Genomic DNA, 24,178 nt, shown 5'->3' with positions numbered 1-24,178 from the left:
CATGAAGGCCTGATTCACACAGTCTCCTCAGAACAGTTTATGTTGAGATGTGTCTGTTACTTGAACTCTGAAGTATTTATGTGGGCTGCCGTTTCTGAGGCTGGAAACTCTAATGAACGTATCCTCTGCAGCAGAGGTAACTCTGGGTCTTCCATTCCTTTGGCGGTCCTCATGAGAGCCAGTTTCATCATAGCGCTTGATGGTTTTTGAGACTGCACTTGAAGAAGCTTTCAAAGTTCTTGAAATGTTTCGTATTGACTGACCTTCGTTGTCTTTACCTTGTCACAACACAACTGATTGGCTCAAACGCATTATGAAGGAAAGAAATACCACAAATTAACTTTTAACAAGGCACACCTGTTAATTGAAATGCATTGCAGGTGACTACCTCATGAAGCTGGTTGAGAGAATGCCAAGAATTTTCAAAGCTGTCATCAAGGCAAAGAGTGGCTATTTGAAGAATCTAAAATACATTTTGATTTGTTGAACACTTTTTTTTTGCTTACTAAATGATTCCATATGTGTTATTTCATTGTTTTGATGTCTTCACTATTATTCTACAATGTAGAAAATAGTAAAAATAAAGGAAAAATGTTGAATGAGTAGGTGTTCTAAAACATTTGACCGGTGGTGTACATGTATCTAATGTGTGGGTTTTGGGGTGCTTCACTCACAATCTCACCATTGTTTTGTTTCTCTCCCTTGTCCATTGGGTGAACACACACTTTGGGCCTTGGCTGTTTCATGGCACATGACTGGGTGAGTTGATGACACACACCTCAGCCCTAGACTGCGCCAGCAAACTTATTGTCATTTTCACGTGCGACATCTGCTTCCCACCGCTCACATTAACCACATCATATTTCCTGTTTAGTCTGTGGATTTCTGTCTTTTACCCCACCCCTCTCCCACCCTTCTTCCTTTTTTATAAATAATGTTTTAGGTGGTGTCCTCAAACCCACAGTGGCCTCCTCACCCAGCCAGGGGCTAATCCCAAACGGGCAGCAGTTTGGGAAACTGGTGTCGGATGACCTGGACTCGTCCTTGGCCAACCTTGTGGGCAGTATGTATCATCAACGTGCTCCTTAGGTCTTACTCCCACCATACTGTAATGATCACATTTTATTTGTCACATGCACCAAATACAACAGGTTACACCTGTTTCACCTTACAGTGAAATACTTAAATAAATAAATAAATGAAATAAAGTAACAAATAATTAAAGAGCAGCAGTGAAATAACAATAGTGAGGCTATATACGGGGGTAACGGTACAGAGTCAATGTGCGGGGGCACCAGTCAGTTGAGGTAATTGAGGTAATATATACATGTGGGTAGAATTATTAAAGTGACTTATGCTTAGATAATAACAGAGAGTAGCAGCAGCGTAAAAGGGGGGCAATGCAAATAGTCTGGGTAGCCATTTGATTAGATGTTCAGAGTCTTATATCTTGGGGGTAAAAGCTGTTTAGAAGCCTCTTTCACTTAGACTTGGCTCTCCTGTACCACTTTCCGTGCAGTAGCAGAGAGAACAGTCTTTGACTAGGGTGGCTGGAGGTTTGACAATTTTTTGGGCCTTCTTCTGACACCGCCTGGTGTAGAGGTCCTGGATGGCAGGAAGCCTGGCTCCAGTGATGTACTGGGCTGTACCCACTACCCTCTGTAGTGCTTTGCGGTCAGAGGCCAAGCAGTTGCCATACCAGGCAGTGATGCAACCAGTCAGGATACTCTCGATGGTACAGCTGTAGAACCTTTTGAGGATCTGAAGACCCTTGACAAATATAATAGGTTTTGTCGTGCCCTCTTCACGACTGTCTTGGTGTGCTAGAAATAATGGTCTGCTGCATATGTGCTAATGATACTTAACATTTTAGCAGACCAGCTGCCAGATGAAGTGTCACATGCTATCTCTTTTGGTGTATTTTAATGAGAGATGGTCAAGTCAGCGGCACTATTCGCTCAATTAACAATGTATTCTCTCTCCTTTTTAGATTTGGGAATTGGCAATGGTGTGGCAAAAAAGTAAGAATGCAATGATAACGGAACTGGAATGACTAATTATAATTTTTTACCATACTGATATATTGCAGTTGAATGAAAATAATTACCATTTCCATTTCCTTTGTAGTGATATTCACTGGAGTCAGCCTGGTGAGAAGAAGTTGACAGGTGGATACAATTGGCAACCAAAGAGTGCTCCCTCTACCACATGGAACCCTGCCACCATGGTAAGTTTGTTTGGAATAAGTCTTTCTTTACTATAGTATCCAAAGTTCTGATCACAAAATTGTAATGCATTGATCAATATTAATCGTACTGCTACTTGTGTGTATATACTGACATGTACAGTGGGGCAAAAAAGTATTTAGTCAGCCACCAATTGTGCAAGTTCTCCCACTTAAAAAGATGAGAGGCCTGTAATTTTCATCATAGGTACACTTCAAAAAAAATCCAGAAAATCACATTGTAGGATTTTTTATTAATTAATTTGCAAATTATGGTGGAAAATAAGTATTTGGTCAATAACAAAAGTTTTTCTCAATACTTTGTCATTGCCAACAAAGAGTATATAACAGAGGTCAAACATTTTCTGTAAGTCTTCACAAGGTTTTCACACACTGTTGCTGATATTTTGGCCCATTCCTCCATGCAGATCTCCTCTAGAGCAGTGATGTTTTGGGGCTGTTGCTGGGCAACACGGACTTTCAACTCCCTCCAAAGATTTTCTATGGGGTTGAGATCTGGAGACTGGCTAGGCCAATCCAGGACCTTGAAATGCTTCTTACGAAGCCACTCCTTCATTGCCCGGGCGGTGTGTTTGGGATCATTGTCATGCTGAAAGACCCAGCCACGTTTCATCTTCAATGCCCTTGCTGATGGAAGGAGGTTTTCACTCAAAATCTCACGATACATGGCCTCATTCATTCTTTCCTTTACACGGATCAGTCGTCCTGGTCCCTTTGCAGAAAAACAGCCCCAAAGCATGATGTTTCCACACCCATGCTTCACAGTAGGTATGGTGTTCTTTGGATACAACTCAGCATTCTTTGTCCTCCAAACACGACGAGTTGAGTTTTTACCAAAAAGTTATATTTTGGTTTCATCTGACCATATGACATTCTCCCAATCTTTTTCTGGATCATCCAAATGCTCTCTAACAAACTTCAGACGGGCCTGGACATGTGTCACCCTGCTTAAGCCAGTACATCTGGCACTGCAGGATTTGAGTCCCTGGCGGCGTAGTGTGTTACTGATGGTAGGCTTTGTTACTTTGGTCCCAGCTCTCTGCAGGCCATTCACTAGGTCCCCCCGTGTGGTTCTGGGATTTTTGCTCACTGTTCTTGTGATCATTTTGACCCCACGGGGTGAGATCTTGCGTGGAACCCCAGATCGAGGGAGATTATCAGTGGTCTTGTATGTCTTCCATTTCCTAATAATTGCTCCCACAGTTGATTTCTTCAAACCAAGCTGCTTACCTATTGCAGATTCAGTCTTCCCAGCCTGGTGCAGGTCTACAATTTTGTTTCTGGTGTCCTTTGACAGCTCTTTGGTCTTGGCCATAGTGGAGTTTGGAGTGTGACTGTTTGAGGTTGTGGACAGGTGTCTTTTATACTGATAACAAGTTCAAACAGGTGCCATTAATACAGGTAACGAGTGGAGGACAGAAGAGCCTCTTAAAGAAGAAGTTACAGGTCTGTGAGAGCCAGAAATCTTGCTTGTTTGTAGGTGACCAAATACTTATTTTCCACCATAATTTTAAAATAAATTCATAAAAAATCCTACAATGTGATTTTCTGGATTTGTTTTCTTCTCATTTTGTCTGTCATAGTTGAAGTGTACCTATGATGAAAATTACAGGCCTCTCATCTTTTTAAGTGGGAGAACTTGCACAATTGGTGGCTGACAAAATACTTTTTTGCCCCACTGTATGTGTAACTGATAGATAGATGCACACTACATGTTTTTAAATATAGTGCATTCGAAAGTATTCAGACCCCTTGACTTTTTCCACATTTTATTACGCTACAGCCTTATTCTAAAATGTATTAAATTAATATTTTTCCTTATCAATCTGCACACAATACCCCAAAATGACAAAGCGAAGACATGAGGTCGAAGGAATTGTCCGTAGATCTCCGAGACAGGATTGTGTCGAGGCACAGATCTGGGGAAGGGTACCAAAACATTTCTGCAGCTTTAAAGGTCCCCAAGAACACTGGCCTCCACTATTAAATGGAAGAAGTTTGGAACCACCAAGACTCGTCCCAGAGCTGGCTGCCCGGACAAACTGAGCAATCAGGGGGGAAGGGCCTTGATCAGGGAGGTGACCAATAACCCAATGGTCACTCTGAAGGAGTTCCAGAGTTCCTCTGTGAAGATGGGAAAAACTTCCAGAAGGACAACCATCTCTGCAGCACTCCACCAATAAGGCCTTATGGTAGAGTGGCCAGACGGAAGCCACTCTTCAGTAAAAGGCACTCTCAGACCATGAGCAACAAGCTTCTCTGGTCTGAGGAAACCAAGATTGAACTCTTTGGCCTGAATTTCGAAGCGTCATGTCTGGATGAAACCTGGCACCATCCCTACGGTGAAGCATGGTGGCGGTAGCATCATTCTTTGGGGATGTTTTTCAACGGCAGGGACTGGGAGACTAGTCAGGATCGAGGGAAAGATTAATTGAACAAAGTACAGAGATCCTTGATGAAAACCTGCTCCAAATTTGCCAAATTCTAAACCTGTTTTTGCTTTGGCATAATGGGGTTGTGTGTGTGTGTGTGTGTGTGTGTGTGTGTGTGTGTGTGTGTGTGTGTGTATAATTTAATCCATTTTAGAATATGGCTGTAATGTAACAATGTGGGAAAAGTCAAGGTGTCTGAATACTTTCAGAGTACACTGTATATGTAAATTGTAAAGTATTTTGTCTGTCTTTTTCCTTTTGTCAGACCCCAGGAAGACAAGCTGTCACCATTAGTGTCAGCTAATGGATCCTATAAAATAATATGATTTATGAAAAGAAATGTGCTTTTTCCTCATCTGCTTTGGGAATTGTTTATCCAACACAAACACTGCTTGGTTTAAGTTCCTGATGCATTCAGATCATATGGACAGAAAGCACCAATGGTGTGTGTGTGTGGTTTTGCTCTGTGTTCACTAAACATTGTTGTTACAATATTTTCTAATCTGTGTCTCAAATGTCTTTTGCATTGTATAAATGTTCTCCTGGGGAAAAAATACAGAACGGCATGCATTTCCCACAATACGTAAGTCTCAATGGTTGTACTATTTCCTGCTCTTTGACCAAAGCTGGCATGCCTGGTATTAACCCCACACATTCACCCAGCCACGTGTTCTCTCTGACCGGTGTGGTCTGCACCATGGGCTTCTTCTGACCTGTTGACCTCAATCTAACACAGAACCCACAGCATGACCTGTCCTGGCTTTCCTCTCCTCCTTATTGCAGCCCTTTGTTCTCCAGAGGCTGGTTTATACTAGGTCTGACAACATGTCTTTAGACCATTAGAATGGTACAAGTGTCCATGGACAGTCTTAGACCTACTGTAGAAAAAAAAAACATCCTTTGTCGTATTTTGTTATTGAACTTCTGGTCACACCTTGCTCAGTGCCTGTGTCATGAGGGTCACATACTGTCTGTATAATAATTACATGACTGTTGTGACATCATGACAGTTATAACATGACATGTGAGCCGTGAGAAAATATTTAGGATATATCTGAATTTCTGCAATAAGAACACATTTTTAGCCACTGTGTGCCCTTCTCCTATGTGTTGAGGGCAATGGTGTTATTAAACCCAGTTATTAAACTCAGTTTCCGTAAGCTGATCTCACCTGTTCACGACACTTTCAAACACCATTATTAAGACTTGGTCATCTAAGCCTAATGACTCAAGTGAAGGGTTTCCCCAAAAACGCATGTTTTGTGAGTGGTTAACATTCAGAACCCCCCAAAAAAAAAGAACGTTTCAGCTATTATCAAGTGAACACTTATGGAAATATACTGAAAGACCATGTTATATTTGTCTATTGATACAGACAAGTCTGATTTGAAAAGAGAAACTGGGGTATGATCTTAGGTAACTGCATGGTTGATAACTCACACTTTTTTTCTTTCTTTTTTAAAACGTTTTCACCAGATATTACTTTGCCGTAAGGCTTTTCCTCATTCTCCCCCCGTGGTTGTTTCTTCTGAACAGGGTGCAAAACAGCATGTTGACTGGAAGCCTATCTACCACAGTGTCAAAGCTGGCTAGCGAGACATACCCTATCCCGATTTGGTTATCAACCCCTGATTTGTATAAAGTTCTACCTTGCTTAACTCAGATAACATCACCAACAGTCAATGTTCCGCACATCACCTCCTTTTGTTGAAAATGACTGCTTTCCATTTGGTCGTTCTAAATAGTATCTGGTGATCCTCATATATTTTACTATTGAAGCAAATTTCTGCAATGACTGAAATATTGCCTGCTGAGTATGCTTTTATGCAAAGCATTTGTGATCAAAGTCAGAAGTTGAAAAAGGACTTTTGGGTGTTCGAAACAAGTGCCGACTGTAATTACCCCAACATTTATTCTTTGTACATCCATAATTCTGACCCTTTTCAATGGCTTGATTGCTGATTAAATATTTCCTTCACAAGTGTGCCTTTTTCACGCAACTGAATGCCTGTGATGTTGAAACAAATCAGGGTTTGTTACTTACTACTGTGGGGGCTGTGTGATAGTCTAGCAGTTCCTCTATAAAAGCCCCCTCTGTCTTTTTCAGCAGAGCAGCTCTGCACCTGCAAGTAACAGCTTCTTGCTTCAGGGCTCTCTCTGTGCTTAAGATTCCCACACAGCTCTTCTGGTTAGCCCTAACATACACTGTAAGGGTAAACTAGGGGAAATAAGGACAAGCATGCAACAAATGGTTCCCAGATGTTCCATTAGTCTTGCCAAAGTGGAAGCAGGCAGGCATTGAGTATGACGTGTTGCATGTGAATTGGACAATTGTAGCTTGTCAGAGAGCTGAACAAAGACAACATTGTTCAGGTGGGTTGTTTCTGGAGAGGACCAAATTTACTAAGTTTGCACCTGTTATTCTGTAAAAGTGATTCATTAACTAAATATGAATATAAAACTAAACATGAATATGAAACTATTTATTTACGCTAAGTTACAGTGCCTGTAGAAAGTTGACACTCCGTCTGGATTTCTTCACATTTTGTGTTACAAAGTGGGATTAAAATGGATGTAATTGCCATGTTTTTGTCCACGATCTACACAACATACACAACTCTAATATAAAAAGGTGAATGAAAAATAAAAGACTAATATACCTTCATTAGATAGGTGTTAAACACAATTGGCAGTGATTACAGCTGTAAGTCTCCTAGGGTCAGTCTCATAAGGACTTTGCACACCAGATTTGTGCAATATATGCCCATTATTTTTTCAAAGATTTTTCAAGCACTCTGTCAAGTTGTTCAGGATCATGGATAGACAGCAATTTTCAAGTCTTGACATAGATTTTCAAGCAGGAACATTCACTGTCTTGGTAAGCAGCTCCAGTGTAAATTTGGCTTTGTGTTGTAGGTTACTGTCCTGCTGAAAGGTGAAATTCTCTCCCTGTGATGCAGCCACCACCATGCTTGACAATAAGGAGGCAGTTACTCTGATGTTGTGTTGGATTTGTCCCAAACATAAGGCTTTGCATTTAGGCCAAAAATGTTATTCCTTTGCTTTTGTTTTTTTTCAGCATTACTTTGGTGCCTTGTTGCATACGTATGCATATTTTGGAATATATGTATTCTGTATATTTATTTATTTTCACTGTCATTTAGGTTGTTATTGTGGAGTCACTAAAGTGTTGTTGATCCAGCCTCTGTTTTCTTCCATCACAGCCATTGAACTCTGTAGCTGTTTTAAAATCACCAATGGCCTCATGGTGACATCCCTGAGCAGTTTCATTCCTGTCCTGCAGCTCACTCAGTTCAGAAGGACAACTGTATCTTTGTGACTGGGTGGTTTAATACATAATCCACAGCATAATTATTAACTTGACCATGCTTAAAGATATATTCAATGTCTGATTTGTTATTGTTACTCATCTACCAACCATTGCCCTTCTTTATGGTTTCAAAAAGGTTTTTGTAATTTATGCTTTCCCTGGTTTTTGTCATTTAATCTGTGCTTGAAATTCAATACTTGACTGAGGGCCCATGCATGTGAGTGCACAGTGGCAAGAAAAAGTATGTGAACCCTTTGGAATGACCTGGAATTGTGCATAAATTTGTTAGCAAATTTGATCTGATCTTCATGTAAGTCACAACAATAGACGAACATAGTGTGCTTAAACTAATAATACACAAATTATTGTATTTTTCTTGCGAATACATAATTTAAACATTCACAGTGTAGGTTGGAAAAAGTATGTGAACCCCTAGGCTAATGACTTCTCCAAAGCTAATTGGAGTCAGGAGTCAGCTAACCTGGAGTCAAAATCAATGTGACGAGATTGGAGATGTTGGTTAGAGCTGCCTTGCCCTATTAAAAAAAACTCACAAAATGTGAGTTTGCTATTCACAAGAAGCATTGCCTGATGTGAACCATGCCACAAACAAAAGAGATCTCAGAAGACCTAAGATTAAGAATTGCTGACATGCATAAAGCTGGAAAAGGTTACAAAAGTATCTCTAAAAGCCTTGATGTTCACCAAGACAAATTGTCCATAAATGGAGAAAGTTCAGCACTGTTGCTACTCTCCCTAGGAGTGGCCATCCTGCAAAGATGACTGCAAGAGCATAGCACAGAATGCTCAATGAGGTTAAGAAGAATCCTAGAATGTCAGCTAAAGACTTACAGAAATCTCTGCAACATGCTAACATCTCTTTTGACGAGTCTATGATACGTAAAACACTAAACAAGAATGGTTTTCATGGGAAGACCCCATGGAAGAAGCCACTGCTGTCCAAAAAAAGCATTGCTGCACGTCTGAAGTTTTCAAAGGTGCACCTGGATGTTCCACAGCGCTACTGGCAAAATATTATGTGGACAGTTGAAACTACAGTTGAGTTGTTTGAAAGGAACACACAACACTATGTGGAGAGAAAAAAAGGCACAGTACACCAACATAAAAACCTCATCCCTACTGTAAAGTATGGTGGAGGGAGCATCATGGTTTGGGGCTGCTTTACTGCCTCAGAGCCTGGACTGCTTGCTATCATCAACGGAAAAATTAATTCTCAAGATTATCACAACATTTTGCAGGCGAATGTTAGGCGATCTGTCCGCCAATTGAAGCTCAACAGAAGTTGGGTGATGCAACAGGACAACGACCCAAAACACTGAAGTAAATCAACAACGGAATGGCTTCAACAGATGAAAATACGCCTTCTGGAGTAGCCCAGTCAGTTCTGACCTCAACCCGATTGAGATGCTGTGGCATGACCTCGAGAGCAGTTCACACCAGACATCCCAAGAATATTGTTAAGCTGAAACAGTTTTGTAAAGGGTAATGGTCCAAAATTCCTCCTGACTGTTGTGCAGGTCTGATCCGCAACTACAGAAAATGTTCTGTCTGTCTTAGTCATTCAAAAAGTCATGTCAACACCTATTATTACATACAGAGTGATTCCATATAATTTTACTTAACTTCGTTAAGCCAAATTAGACTTTGGAACTAATTTAGGCTTGCGTAAACCAAGGGGATGAAATCTTGTTTGACAACCATTTTAGTTAATACATTTTTATGGAGGGGGCCTAGACTTTATATAGGCACTGCCACTTAGGAGACGCTTTTATCCAAAGAGACTTCGCATATAACTGACTGCATATAAGATGACTAACTTTCTGTAAAAGTGTCCTGGTTCATTGAGTGATCATCTTTGCTTGTGTCATTTCAGGCACCATCTGTCATGGCCTTCCCTGCAACGACGCCGACGGGAATGATGGCATATGGAATGGTAAGTAGTTTTGGGGGGTTTATCTTTTCAATCTCATGAAGCCATGCCACGGAACCCTTTTTATATATACAGTACCAGTCAAAAGTTTGGACACCTACTCATTCAAGGATTTTTATATTTTTAAAACTTTTGTCTCCATTGTAGAAGAATAGTGACAACATCAACACTATGAAATATCACATGGAATCAGGCAGTAACCAAAAAAGTGTTCAACAAATCCAAATTTATTTTATATTTGAGATTCTTCAAAGTAGCCACCCTTTGCCTTGATGACATCTTTGCAAATCTTTGGCATTCTCTCAACCAGCTTCACCTGGAATGCTTTTCCAACAGTCTTGAAGGAGTTCACACATATGCTGAGAACTTGTTGGCTGCTTTTCCTTCACTCTGCAGTCCAACTCATCCCAAACCATCTCAATTGGGTTGAGGTTAGTTGATTGTGGAGGCCTGGTCATCTGATGCAGCACTCATCACTCTCCTTCTTGGTCAAATAACCCTTACACAGCCTGGAGGTGAAAAACAAATGACAGTCCCACTACGCCATTCCATCTGGTTTGAGCTTATCGCTGCAGAATGCTGTGTTAGCCATACTGGTTAAGTGTGCCTTGAATTCTAAATAAGTCAGACAGTGTCACCAGCAAAGCTCCATCACACATCCTCATCCATGCTTCATGATGGGAACCACACATGCGGAGATCATCCGTTCACCTACTCTGCGTCTCACAAAGGCACAGGGGTTGGAACCAAAAATCTCAAATTTGGACTCATTAGACCAAAGGACAGATTTCCACCGGTCTTATGTCCATTGCTCGTGTTTCTTGGCATAAGCAAGTCTCTTCTTCTTATTGATGTCCTTTAGTAGTAGTTTCTTTGCAGCAATTCGACCATGAAGGCCTGATTCACACAGTCTCCTCTGAACAGTTGATGTTGAGCTGTGTCTGTTACTTGAACTCTGAAGTATATATTTGGGCTGCAATTTCTGAGTTACCGTTAACTCTAATGAACTTATCCTCTGCAGCAAATGTAACTCTGGGTCTTCCTTTCCTGTGGCGGTCCTTATGAGAGGCAGTTTCATCATAGCGTTTGATGGTTTTTGAGACTGCACTTGAAGAAACTTTAAAAGTTCTTGAAATGTTCTGGATTGACTGACCTTCATGTCTTAAAGTAATGATAGACTGCTGTTTCTCTTTGCTTATTTGAGCTGTTCTTGCCATAATATGGACTTGGTGTTTTACCAAATAGGGCTATCTTCTGTATACATACCACCCCTAACTGATTGGCTCAAACGCATTAAGAAGGAAAGAAATTCCACAAAAAGGCACACCTGTTAATTGAAATGCATTCCAGGTGATTACCTTATGAAGCTGGTTAAGAGAATGCCAAGAGTGTGCAAAGCTGTCATCAAGGCAAAAGGTGGCTACTTTGAAGAATCTCAAATATGAAATATATTTTTATTTGTTTAACACTTTTTGGTTACTACATGATTCCACATGTGTTATTTCATAGTTTTGATGTCTTCACTATTATACTAAAATGTAGAAAATAGTACAAATAAAGAAAAACCCTGGAATGAGTAGGTGTATCAACATTTGACTGGTACTGTATATCTAACATTATTTTTTACACTTTCTGAGAATGTTGCACCATACTGTAGCAGACCTATTTGGAGCTTTGTGAGTACCACATTCAGTACATTAATTGATGTTGTTTACATCTCTAAGCCTTCTGTTTGTCAGACAGAAATTATCATTCCCCTTTCTTTGAACCAATGACAATTGTTGTTTGCTAGGTTGACTTCTGCAAAAAAATAAATCCTTTAACACTGGTTCACTCCAGGTTCCGGGTTCATAAAGCGTATCATAGTAGGATCAGTTTAGCCTTTTTAGATTATAATGTATGGACCGAGGGGGCCTGAACCTGTATCAGCACTCCTTCTTATAGACACTTTATGAATACAGGACTTTCCAATGCAAAGGTGACCATTCCTGTGCTTTTAAAGGCCAAGTCCTTACAATAATTAAAATGTACTATTTCACCAGCATAATACTGCAGTAGCACAGATTTGGTTGACTTCCAGTGTAGGGCTGGCACAATTAATGTATGATCGTGTAACCGCCAATTATGGATGAAGACCATCATGACAATAAAACAACTGTCAAAATGTTTTGTTTAAAAAATATATATTTTTGTGGAACAAACAAATGACTGAAGACTGGACGGCCAGGCAAAATTCAATGACCATCAGAGCCCTACTCTAGTGATGTGTTTGATGAGTTGGTGGTGGTGAGAGAGCTGGTGTTCTTGTCAGCGGCGGTGATGTTGTGGGTGGTTAAAGAGCTGCTGAGAGCTACAGACCAAAGTGCCACTCCACTGTGTCCGTTATGATTGATGTATTGTAACAGGCCCACAATGTGGTTACTACAGTGTGATTTGGATATACATTTGGCTGTTTTACGCTGCAAAACATTTGTAAGTTGTCCCTTTTTCGGGTTTAGAAGAAGTGACTGCTAAATGCTAACTCCCATTCGTATATGCTGGTGGCAAAGCTAGCACTTGGAAATCGGTGGTGGTAGTCAGTCATTTTTAACTGTAATGCAGTTGATTGGTTAAAAGATCACATTAACATATATTGGGGTTGACATCCTTACAAGCATTATACTTTGATTTTTACCTCAACATAGGTTATTGTTTACATGTGTATTTTACACTAATGTCAGAATGATTGCCATTTCTTCAGCAGGATGTCGTTTTGATTTTCACAATTTTAATTTTGTTTGCTTGTTTCTCTTTCTTCAGCCTCCCCAGATGGGTTCCATGGCCATGATAAACCAACCCACCATGATGTACAGCCAACCAGTTGTGAGGCCGGCCAACCCCTTTGGCCTGGCCCCAGGAGCACAGGTACAGGTGCTCTCCATTCTACTCCCTTCCCCAGGAGCTTTCATCTGAACGGATGCCAAGGAGTAGGGTGAAGTTGCCCTCTAGACACTGATCTTGGATCAGTTTAGAATTTCCCCCACTAATGGCTATGGCTAGGAATGGGTGAGGGGAAGCTGATCATAGATCTGTACATAGGGGAAATTTCACCCTGGAGCAGATCCCAACTCTTCTTGCTTTCTGAGGAGAGGTGCCTGGCTAAATTGTCCACGTCCTTGAACTAGTATCTATCAGAATGGAGTCAATTCCATTTAAATTCGGCAAGTTTATTTACATTTAATTCCAAAATTGGATTTGATCTCTGCTATCTAAGTCTGATTCTGTGGCCAAATTAACTCCCACTGAGGTGGTCTGCCTGTTGTATGTATGGAAAAATCTGTCAGCAGGAAGCATCCAGCACCACAACCCATTCTCCATAAAAGTGGTATTGGAATACACACATAGGTATTCCATATATCACTGTTAAATGATGTCATGTGGCATAAAGAATTCTATTCCGGAGGGCAATTGGAATTCTGTGTAATGGGACTTCTATTCAGAATGCGCTTCCACATTCACCCTCATGCCATTTCAGTGATGTTGTGAAAATGTATGCATGCACTCACTACTGTAAGTCTCTGGATATGTACACCCTCATCCCTGTTTCATCTCTTCAGTAGGCTCTAAATCAGAATGGTAGCAACCTTAGGAGAATATATTTTGGGGAAGCAGGGTATCTTTTCTGACACGATACTCTGATCTGCTGTCCTCATGTTGTAAGGTTTTACCTCCACACTGAACATGTTAGGCAGCTACACTCTGGACCTGACCTTGTTCTCTCCATTCTACTCCCTTCATATCTGTAGCTAGGTTTTCCCCTCCTCCCGTTTATTTTTCCCTCTAGCTGTTCCTCCATTCCCCTGACCCTGTCATTCTCTCTGAACTAGTCCTCGGCAGCTTCTAGTCCCTCCAGTCAGAGTCCTCTCAAAGCGCCAGAAAACGACCCTTTTGCACAGCTCTCTCTCAAGGATTTCTTGTAGAACATCTTTAGGTACATGTCCTGTGTGCGTCTTGGCGTGTGTGCTGCATGCTCATATCTGCAACCTTTTGCTCCGCTTGCCGTGTACACAGTGAGTTGGTTGATTTATTTGTGCTTCAACAACTAACACTGGCTCAGTCATTCCCTTTATAGTCACTCAACCACCTGTAAGATGCCTTGCATGTCTGCACGGAAGTCTGACCGAGACTTACGAAACAACACTTTTCAAAAAGTACATTGGTCCATGTGACATTTTGACAGTGTAATAAAAGTAGTACTGTTATTAAACCATATCTATCACTTGACTAACCTTTGAGACATTTATTTTAAAACACAGCCCATTTGGTTTGCATCGAATATCAAATCGACATTTGCATAAATTATGTTGTGGAAGTTGACTGCCACTGTTTTTTTATATTTTTTTAAATATATTTTTTAACACAGTTAAGTCAAATGTAGACTGCTAAATATGTTGATTATTTTCTCGAGTGGACTGGAGCCCTATATGTATGTTTATCATGCTGCAATTTACATTTTTTGTTTGCATACATCACATTTGCATCAAATTAAATCTAAATGAGGCCGGAATTCAATAGATTGTTCTGCACTGCAGTTTCAGGTGTGTTGGATTTGGCCAGCAGTATGTCCTGGATGGAGGGCATTTTGGATTAAAGAACAGTCAGTCCTGTTGTAAGCCGGGGGACCGCTCAACAGGTCATGACATGGGACTGGGGATTCCTGAATCAGTGTCAATGCCATCCATTATGGACACTGCTGTGCAAATCAAACACACAGCTGAGAACACCTGTGTAAGAAATAAATAAAAAAACACAATCAAATTATTATTTTTATTGTATTCTGGCCTATGTTTGTGAAAGAGTTTGATTTGTTATCAAGGAAAGCAAGGAGTATGAATGTTTGGCATAATCATTTTCTAAAACAAATGCTTTGAATGATAACCCGTCTTAGTGACTGTATTCAGCATGGCCTTTCTTTCTCTCTGCAGATGCAGTTCATGTAACCTGAAAGGGAGGCTTTTGTCCTCTGAAGGCAAACCAAGAAGCAGCTAAACTTTCACTTTCAAGTAAAATTCTGTTTTTACTCATCGTTGAGAATATCAGCCCAAATAAGAAAGGACTTGAAGGAATCAAGGGGAGGAAGCCATGTCCAAGACGTGTCAAGTATACGTAGGACAAGGATCCCATTTTGTAATTTGTCTTATGAGAAAAAGTGTGTGACCCCTCGACAGGGATCACTCATCCCATTTGTCTACTGTAAAAGATAAACATGGGTGTGGAAAGGGAGATAATTTGACTTTGCTGTTATGTATAAAAATAGTGGGTTATCACACACAGCTTGATGTTATTGGGGTGAGGATGTGGGTTCAAGTGGGACGAGTGGAAGAATTGCTTGATCTGATCATCAATCGTGCATTATCTAATTTAACCATCACTGATTAGTAACACTAACCTCTGTTTTATACCATGATTTCAATATTTTTTCTTAAAAAAAAGATTTATTACATTTGCAGTAGACATTCCTTGTGTATTGTTAGTATTTATTTATAATTACCCATGGAGGAAATGGGGTGGGTGGGGGGATAATAATAATGTCATTGAACTCTTCCTTGTGGGAGGTATTCAGGTTTATACATGGTTATGATTGATTGTATGATTGGAGTTTGAGAGTGACAGAGTAAAAAATAGTTAATATAAAGATGAAAAAATGTAACTGACTGTCAACAGACAGTTTAGCTCTAATCACTGAACTGGCATAATGTCAAGCACAGTTCTTTGTGGCTCAAAGTTACAACCCTCCATGTGTAAGGGGTGATATGGATGTCAAACAAGGTTATTCATTCAATACAGTCAATTCTGTGAGCAAGGGTCTTTTTTCTTTTTTTTTGCAAGGGAACATTTTCACGCACTAGCAAAGCACTACATTTGTGATTCGGCGGCATTGCATTGAGATGGATCCGCATTTATGCTTTACGCTTGGCATGTCGTTTATTTTACATGGCTGCCTTTCTAACCTGAATGTGCAGTGTGTCCTTCAGGCTCGGGGCCATCTTTACATAGACCAGCACTGGGATTGGGGGAAAGAGGGAGGTGATCTTCACAGGAGGCAGGGGGAAAAGCTTGTGTCACTGGAAGGTCAGCTCTGTGTAAGTGGCAGACCTGGGTTCAACTACTATTGGACATCTTTTAAATACTTTGTTTGCCTTAGGTCTGTCTAGAGTGCCAGATATGCTGTGTTAGCAGTTTTGGGACGATTCAATTGGTCCATTAAGCCAGACGAGCTCAATCAAGCACAGAAAGTGTGAAATTAGTATTTGATCCCATGTCTGGTAAATGGGCAGAAGGGTCCAGTTAAGCAGGGAGAAATGGAACACTGTTGATCGGTGCTTTGTGTGTGTGTGTATATAGAAGAGAGCCTATCCCATGATGGAAAGGATATGTGCAGGATGGTCAGAACCTGAAGGTTATTCTATTCATCAAATATTTACTGCATTGTCCCTGCAGAGTATATTTTTGTTTATATTAAATATAAATAAATTGATGTATGCAGACTTGGTTGATTTTCCAATAAAGTGCAGTTTCCAGTGGGTTTTATTTTAAATCTTCTTTTTTTTCCCACATAGTATTTTGCCCCAGTTTCTTGAGTTTGTGTGGGTGTATGTGAATGGATGATGGATAATAATTCATTGTAATCCACTGGTCATGACACGAGTGGCCAAATGAGGTAGATGGGTTTTATATGAGGGAGACTAATAAATTGCTCTAATTCCCCCCAGGTTATAACCAGGGCTGATTTAACCCTGTGAAGCATCATGTGGCATATTTGTTTAAGAAAGCATTCACAGATCTTTGCTTTGTAGTTTCATTGCATGTTTAATGGGAATACATGTCTCTGATGCCAACATGAGGCCAATGCTAGATTTACAAGTGTGTGTGTGTGTGTGTGTGTGTGTGTGTGTGTGTGTGTGTGTGTGTGTGTGTGTGTGTATCCATGCTTTGGCCTGGCTACTTGAACCTCTTGTGGATGATAGGTAGCTGGCAGGTAGCCGGTAGCGGAAGGTAGCCTAGTGGTTAGAGCATTGGGCCAGTAACTGAAAGGTTGCTAGATCGAATCCCTGAGCTGACAAGGTCAAATCTGTTGTTCTGCCCCTGAACAAGGAAGTTAACCCACTGTTCCTAGGCTGTCATTGTAAATAAGAATTTGTTCTTAACTGACTTGACTAGTTAAATAAAGGTTAATAAATAAATAAAATGATGTGGGCAGTTGGGGGCTAGTTCTCAGGAGCATGGAGCATCCCTGGGGCTGAGGAGGAGCTTTTGGAACCGGGGTCTTGGATGGGGAAGGGCCCACCACACTCATCTTCTGCTCCAGAGGTCCCAGGTGCATATATCCCTGCTGGACAGCACCAAGTGGGGAGGGAGAAAGAAGGGGAGAAGTAGTCCCATATAAGAGATGCATCCTGTTTGGTCTGAGATTTCCCATCGCAACAAGGAAAGACATTGTTACTCTCAGATTGCTACTCTTTCCCGATTGTGTCCACTGCCAAATGGAAGTGGCACAGAGGCAATCCCTGAGGCTCTCTCTCCACCCGTCCCTCCCTTCACTCTCCATAGCCTCTGTGCCTTGGACTTTTTATGGGGGGAGGATTCAATAAAGAGCTGAATGTCTGATTCAATACCTTCTGAGTCTAAAATGAATGGCATATTTGTTAAAGGATAGCCAAGTTCTATGTCACATTCATGACTGTTTTAGCACCGTACTGAAATCATGTTCTGGTCAATACTGTGGTAAAATGAAATTCCCAAATGAAGTGTTATCACAAGTGAATCAGGAGTGATTTTTAACCTTTATTTAACTAGGCAAGTCAGTTAAGAACAAATTCTTATTTACAATGACGGCCTTCTCTGACCAAACCCTCATGAAGCTGGGCCAATTGTGCGCCGCCATATGGGACTCCCGATCACGGCCGGTTGTGATACAGCTTGGGATCAAACCCAGGTCTGTAGTGATGCCTCGAGCACCGCGATGCAGTGCCTTAGACCGCTGCTTCACTCGGTCCCCCAACCCAATTTAGCAGTATGCATAAGGAACACCCAACCCAAGCAACAAAGTAATCTTTAGCTTGTGCTGCCCCTCAGCTGAGGCTGACCTATATATCCATAGACAGATGACACTGGAGGCTGCCAGCACAGCTTTATATTTCTATTGGACTTTGGCTACTAAGAAAATGGAGGAAAACCAAGTAGAGGAAACCATATGATTATTGAGATACGCCCATAGACGTCTAGACATCAATTATATTTTGACTCCAGTTGATGTGTTGAACAGAAGAATGGCCCGAGGAGGACCTAATGGGGTCTTGCCTGCAGGTGGGTCTGGCTGCCGTAGAGTAGCACACTGAGGTCCTCTGTTGGTCTGTGGGCTGCCTCGCTGCAGCTGCCGCTCCTTTCATCCCTCTCCAGCTCTTTGGCCTGCTTCTGAGCCTGCTATGCTTCCGTTGCTGGGTGGAGGGGAGATACGGGGCTGTTGCTTACCCTGTCTGGTGGGAACCTTGAAAATCATTAGAAATGGGAAGGAGGGAGTTGGTTCAAATTACATTAATTATTGACAGAAAAAAAAGCCTGTACAGTACCCAACATGGAGAAAAAAATGTTTAGGGTTTCGGTGTCGAAAATAATTAGAAGCTCAGTAAATGAAAGCACAATTTTCCAAGAGAGGAATGTACTGGTGGTAGCCATTGTTGGTTTAAGTTTTTATCTTGAGTTTAGCTGAGAGGTCATGCTGTCTCCGAGGGAAATGAGTGTTGCCAAATAGTCTTGGGAAGGGTGGTGTGACTCAGTGGCTTCCCGTTCCCACACTGGTGCCCACTTATGGTCAGATTGGTTAGTAAAACAATCATAGGACAATTGTCATCATCATTTATTTTTTTTACATTTAATGTGGATCAAAAATGATCAGGTGTATTTCTGTTTGCCCATCCGCTATGCTTCCCATTTCAAATGTGAAATTGTGCATTGATCATTATCAATATTATTTTTTCAGACGATTGTGATCATTTAAATTTGTATCATCTGGGCACTACTGATGAACTTCACAGATGAAGTTGTAATATCAGATGATAAAGAAACTTGTAAGTGTATTTCAGAAAGGCTAACATATTTATATTTATGCTATATGCTTGTCAATACAGTGGCAGCAACTGTTGCACAGACAAACTCCAAAAGTCACAAGGAGTCACTACTCTGTCCCTCTTGTGCTCTTCCCTTCTTCGAGTCAAGGAGCAACACTACTGGCATCATTGGACAAATGTCATCACTTTTAGCAACAACAAAATAATATTGTATAATTTCAATTGGAAAGACATCCTAAATCTAGCCGAGAGTGATCATTGCAGTGCCATCCCAGCATTGGTTCGCCTGCTAAACAGTTAAAGATAGCTTTGTTTTGTATATAAACTGTGTTTTGTTAACTTGTAATAATTCATATTTAATCATTTCATCGTAAGTGGTACTTTTAGTTCAGATTTTTGTTGCCATTTGTACAAGGATTTGTCAAATAATAATAAAATATAAAAAACATTGTCATCCCCTGATGGTGGACCAAGCAGAGCGTTCTTCTTCATGATGGTCTCCTGTTCTGTGGAGTCAGAGGGTACCAGTCCTTCCGCTTGAGTCAGGAAGACGTTTCTGTGGACAGGACAGCAGAGAGATGAGTGAGACCACAGGTGGAAAGCAAGGAGAGCACTGTTTTTACCACAGGTGAGTGTATGAATAGTATAGCATTGCATAGAATTGATTGCCTGGTCCCAGATCTGTTTGGGCTGTCTTGCCTAAAAATGGCACGACATTGACCATAGGAGTTGGCTATACAAAACAAACTGATCTGGGACCAGGCTATCCAGTTTCAGTCTAACATGACATGTCATGTCACACAATGTGACAGACAGTGAAAAGATAGAGATAGTAGCCTATCCCTTAATGCTGCCAATACATCAGGACATATGGCCATCTATCTGAATGTGGGTGAATAGTTGTGTTGAGATTTGCAGGTCGTCCAGGCAATGCTCAAACAGTTGACTCTTGCTCAAGGTTCTCCTCCAGTTTCCATAATGGGGAAACATAATTCCATAATGGATACCTCTCTTGTGTAAATGGCAAGCTGTTGGCTATTCCAGAAAACAGGACTATTATATTTGCCAGCTAACTTTTATAAACAGCCACATGTAACTGATGATTTTCTGATTCATTAAAAAGAATATTGTATATTTGTTGTTGATGTTCAGTTAATAATACCTTATTTTAAATCTATATTTAACAAAAACACAGTTATTTTGGACAGTTAGCTGTCTTGCTCATTAATCCTAGGGTAGGAGCATTGGGCCAGTAACCAAAAGGTTGCTGGATCGAATCTCCAAGCTGTCTGCCCCTGAGCAAGGTAGTTAACCCACTGTCCCCCGGGCGCCGATGACGTCAATGACAATTAAGGCAGCTCCTGCACCTCTCTGATTTCTGCACCACTCTGATAAATGTGGAAGACACATTTCAGTTGTACAACTGACTAGGTATCTTCCATTGCTCTGGACAGCTGACTTCAGGGTGCAGCTCTTTCACACACAGGGACAAACAATTTACATATTAATTTTTTAACATTCATGTTACATTAATATTGCACATTCATTACACATTATTGGGAAATGTAATATTCTAGGTTGGGAGTAACGGTGAATGGTCAAAAACAGTTATTGACAGGACGCTTGATGATTGTTATAATATCCTACTGCAGAGCCTAGTAGAGGCTTCCTGCCAGGTCTTTCTCCTGTCTGCAGACCAGCTCCAAGTTCTGCTTCAAAGGTTTCTCCATCAGCTCTCTGTTTACCACCTCTCTCTGCTCCTGCTTCCTTTCCTGTTCCTTAGCCTGCTTCCATAATACCTTGATTTAGGGAATGGAAAATGAGTACAGACCATGTGAATTCACATTTGCAAATCTTCACTTTTTTTTGCCTCGAGTTGACTGACCTAGAACTCTTGTATTTCCTTTCTCTTCACTTGGAGTCTAAATACCACACAAAGTCATAGTCTGGGAATGTGTGGTTGGAGTCTGTCATTTTCTGGTGCTCAAAACCTCTAGCTCTATGTAGCCAGAGCCTTCATTTATCTGTCTATTTCTAAGACAAATACTCTGTATCTAGCTAGCTAGAGTTAACATACCTTGTGCATTTCTGAAGCATTATTTTCTAATACAGTTGAAGTCTGAAGTTTACATACACTTATGTTGGAATCATTAAAACTTGTTTTTCAACCACTCCACAAATTTCTTGTTAACAAACTATAGTTTTGGCAAGTTGGTTAGGACATCTACTTTGTACATGACACAAGTCATTTTTCCAACAATTGTTTACAGAAAATAATTACAGATTATTTCACTTATAATTCACTGTATCACAATTCCAGTGGGTCAGAAGTTTACATACACTAAGTTGACTGTGCCTTTAAACAGCTTGGAAAATTCCAGAAAATTATGTCATGGCTTTAGAAACTTCTGATAGGCTAATTGACATCATTTGAGTCAATTGGAGGTTTACCTGTGGATGTTTTTCAAGGCCTACCTTCAAACTCAGTGCCTGAGTTGTGGGAAGCTTGTGGAAGGCTACCTGACACGTTTGACCCAAGTTAAACAATTTAAAGGCAATGCTACCAAATACTAATTGAGTGTATGTAAACTTCTTACCCACTGGGAACATGATGAAAGAAATAAAAGCTGAAATAAATCATTATCTCTACTATTATTCTGACATTTCACATTCTTAAAATAAAGTGGTGATCCTAACTGACCTAAAACAGGGAATTTTTACTAGGATTAAATGTCAGTAATTGTGAAAAACTGAGTTTCTAAATGTATTTGGCTAAGGTGTATGTAAACTTCCGACTTCAACTGTAGCTAATGGATCATAAAAAATAAGCCTTTACATGTAGGGATTTTCAATTCAGATCGCAGCTAGCCAGGGTTGGGGAGTAACGGAGTACATGTAATCATGTAAGGGGTTGCAAAAAAAACGGTAGCTGTAATCCGTTACGTTACCTGCAAATAAATATAATCGCATTACAGATACTTTTGAAAAATGAGATGATTACTTCGAGTATTAATTTTATATTCAGAAAGGATGTTTGCAAAAAAAAATATTTGACACTTCTGTTTTCTCAATGACATTCAAATCAGCTTTGAAAAAGGCGCAAGTTTAAATTGATTCCACCTGAACGAGTCTGACCACAAGTCAGGGACCAATATGATGACACACTAAATGTGTTTGATGGATCGGGGGAAAGAGCAGGAATAGGCTTTTGTAGGCTACATTCCAAGCTATGTCTTCCAATGGTGCGACTGCTGCCGGCATCCAAAGATGATCCAATTTGAATAAACGCTTGGTGGTAAGGATGACAGCAGTGGTGTAGTCTATGGCGATACGGATATCACTTATTATTGATATCTACATAGCGCATTGATGTGAATCACACTGCTGCTCTCTCATTTAGCTATTTGTGCCTCACGGATTGTGGTTGTTGTGGATGGCTGTTCACAAATCTAAGTGAGTATTTGAAACCAATAATAGTTTAATTCAAGAAGTTGAATCTACCTATCAGTCATTGTTTTTCTAACCAGTGGACAGCCAGTGAAAAATGCGCTCTTGCAACAGCTGCATAGTGCTGATCCCAGCCTATGGAATAAAAGCCCCAATTTTATTGCTCGATCTAATTCATGCTGATAAAAAAAAATTGTCCTGATGGACACGTGGTAAAACTCGCAAACTTTTGATAGACTTAAAGGGGCAATCTGTAGTTGCTACATCCATTTTTGGACGTATAAATTCTATGTATTAATGTAAAGATATAATTTAATCATATTATTGTACGTAGTAGAAAACGATGGGTTAGATAGAAGCCTACATAACCAACCCATAAAGTAAAATGTAACGTCCATATATATCAGCCTTTGTCTCTCCCGAGCCCGTAGGGGAGTTGTAGCGATGAGACAACTGGATACCACGAAATTGGGGAGAAAAAGGGGTAAAATTACATTTTAAAAATAAATAAATAACATGAAATACGGTAAAAACACCAGGAAATCAGCTTAAGTCATTTTAATTTAGGAAATCTGTTCCCAATATTCCCACGCATAATTTAGAGACACGTGATTGTATACAAATGTAAGCAAAGTTTGAAATTATTATGTTTTAGTAATATGTCTGTTTTGGCTTCTTGCGGCTAATTTACAAATTATTTGGAATTATGTTCCGGCCCCCGATCATCCGCTCAAGAAAAGATTGGCTTGTGGCTGAATCTAATTTATGATTCCTGTGCTTTTTGGGCCAGTATAGTTAGGCCATGTCCAGAAGAAACCCTACTGTAGGGGGTGTGTACTGGCAGCAGAGAAGTCAGGCGCAGGAGAGCAAAACTGATTTACAACGGCTCAGTTTAATAAACAAAAACCACAGTAAACAGAACAATAAATCAATGGGTAAACAAAACCCGTTACACACCAGCATAACGTGCACAAGCACTACAATAAACAATTCCGGACAAGGACATGGGGGGAACAGAGGGTTAAATACACAACATGTAATGATGGAATTGAAACCAGGTGTGTGGGAAGACAAGACAAAACAAATGGAAAATGAAAGGTGGATCGGAGATGGTTAGAAGACCGGTGATGTCGACCACCGAAGCCGCCCAATCAAGGAGAGGGACTGACTTCGGCAGAAGTCGTGACACCTACCCCCTCCACGGGTGTAGATCTGAAACAACTTGATAGGTGTAAGCAATACGGGGAATGCACTTTGAAGTAAATCTCAGCTCTGTTAAAAGTACACTGAATATTTTTTTTCATGAATTATAGTGATTCAGAAGTATCATTAAAACAGGTTAATATGCCCCACCGAGATTAGACAACTACACAGATAGCCCTTCAATTTTTGAAACAAGTCGATGATGAGAGAATAGTCTAATGAACAGACAACTGACACAGACATGGTGGCGTAGCAGAAATATCTAAATGCTGTGAACCAAGAGGTTGTGAGTTCATATTCTAGGTGAATATATGTTGAATAATAATTACTGTATAAATGAACATGCACTGTGTGTGAGTATCACTAATCTTGCCAACTGACAAAAAGAGCTGTGAATTGATCAGTGGCTCACCAATAAGGACCTTGATGGGCTTGGCAACAATAACAGGGTGTGATGTGTCT

General features: G+C 40.5%; 1 protein-coding gene across 15 annotated transcripts in view; it reads left to right on the top strand.

Moving 5' to 3' along the window:
- The window catches only part of LOC112246575 (phosphatidylinositol-binding clathrin assembly protein-like), a 54,278-nt gene extending 37,754 nt beyond the window's left edge, over positions 1 to 16,524 (top strand). For 6 of the 15 annotated variants that reach the window (XM_024414982.2, XM_042309641.1, XM_024414988.2 and 3 more), the window contains 8 exons: positions 944 to 1,063; positions 1,991 to 2,021; positions 2,128 to 2,227; positions 5,237 to 5,260; positions 9,903 to 9,962; positions 12,759 to 12,863; positions 13,826 to 13,929; positions 14,924 to 16,524. In XM_024414982.2, the coding sequence (XP_024270750.1) occupies positions 944 to 1,063; positions 1,991 to 2,021; positions 2,128 to 2,227; positions 5,237 to 5,260; positions 9,903 to 9,962; positions 12,759 to 12,863; positions 13,826 to 13,918 (533 nt within the window). In that variant the 3' untranslated portion in view covers positions 13,919 to 13,929; positions 14,924 to 16,524. Of the gene's footprint in view, positions 1 to 943; positions 1,064 to 1,990; positions 2,026 to 2,127; positions 2,228 to 5,236; positions 5,261 to 9,902; positions 9,963 to 12,758; positions 12,864 to 13,825; positions 13,930 to 14,923 lie in introns of those variants that run through there. The other 9 variants (XM_042309642.1, XM_024414983.2, XM_024414984.2 and 6 more) reach the window with 6 other exon arrangements.
- Positions 16,525 to 24,178: the final 7,654 nt, after the last annotated feature.

The sequence above is a fragment of the Oncorhynchus tshawytscha genome, linkage group LG30, assembly GCF_018296145.1.
Source record: "Oncorhynchus tshawytscha isolate Ot180627B linkage group LG30, Otsh_v2.0, whole genome shotgun sequence".
NCBI lineage: Eukaryota > Metazoa > Chordata > Actinopteri > Salmoniformes > Salmonidae > Oncorhynchus > Oncorhynchus tshawytscha.
Note: the sequence above shows the minus strand (reverse complement) of the source record. Positions and strands in the feature narration are given on the sequence as shown.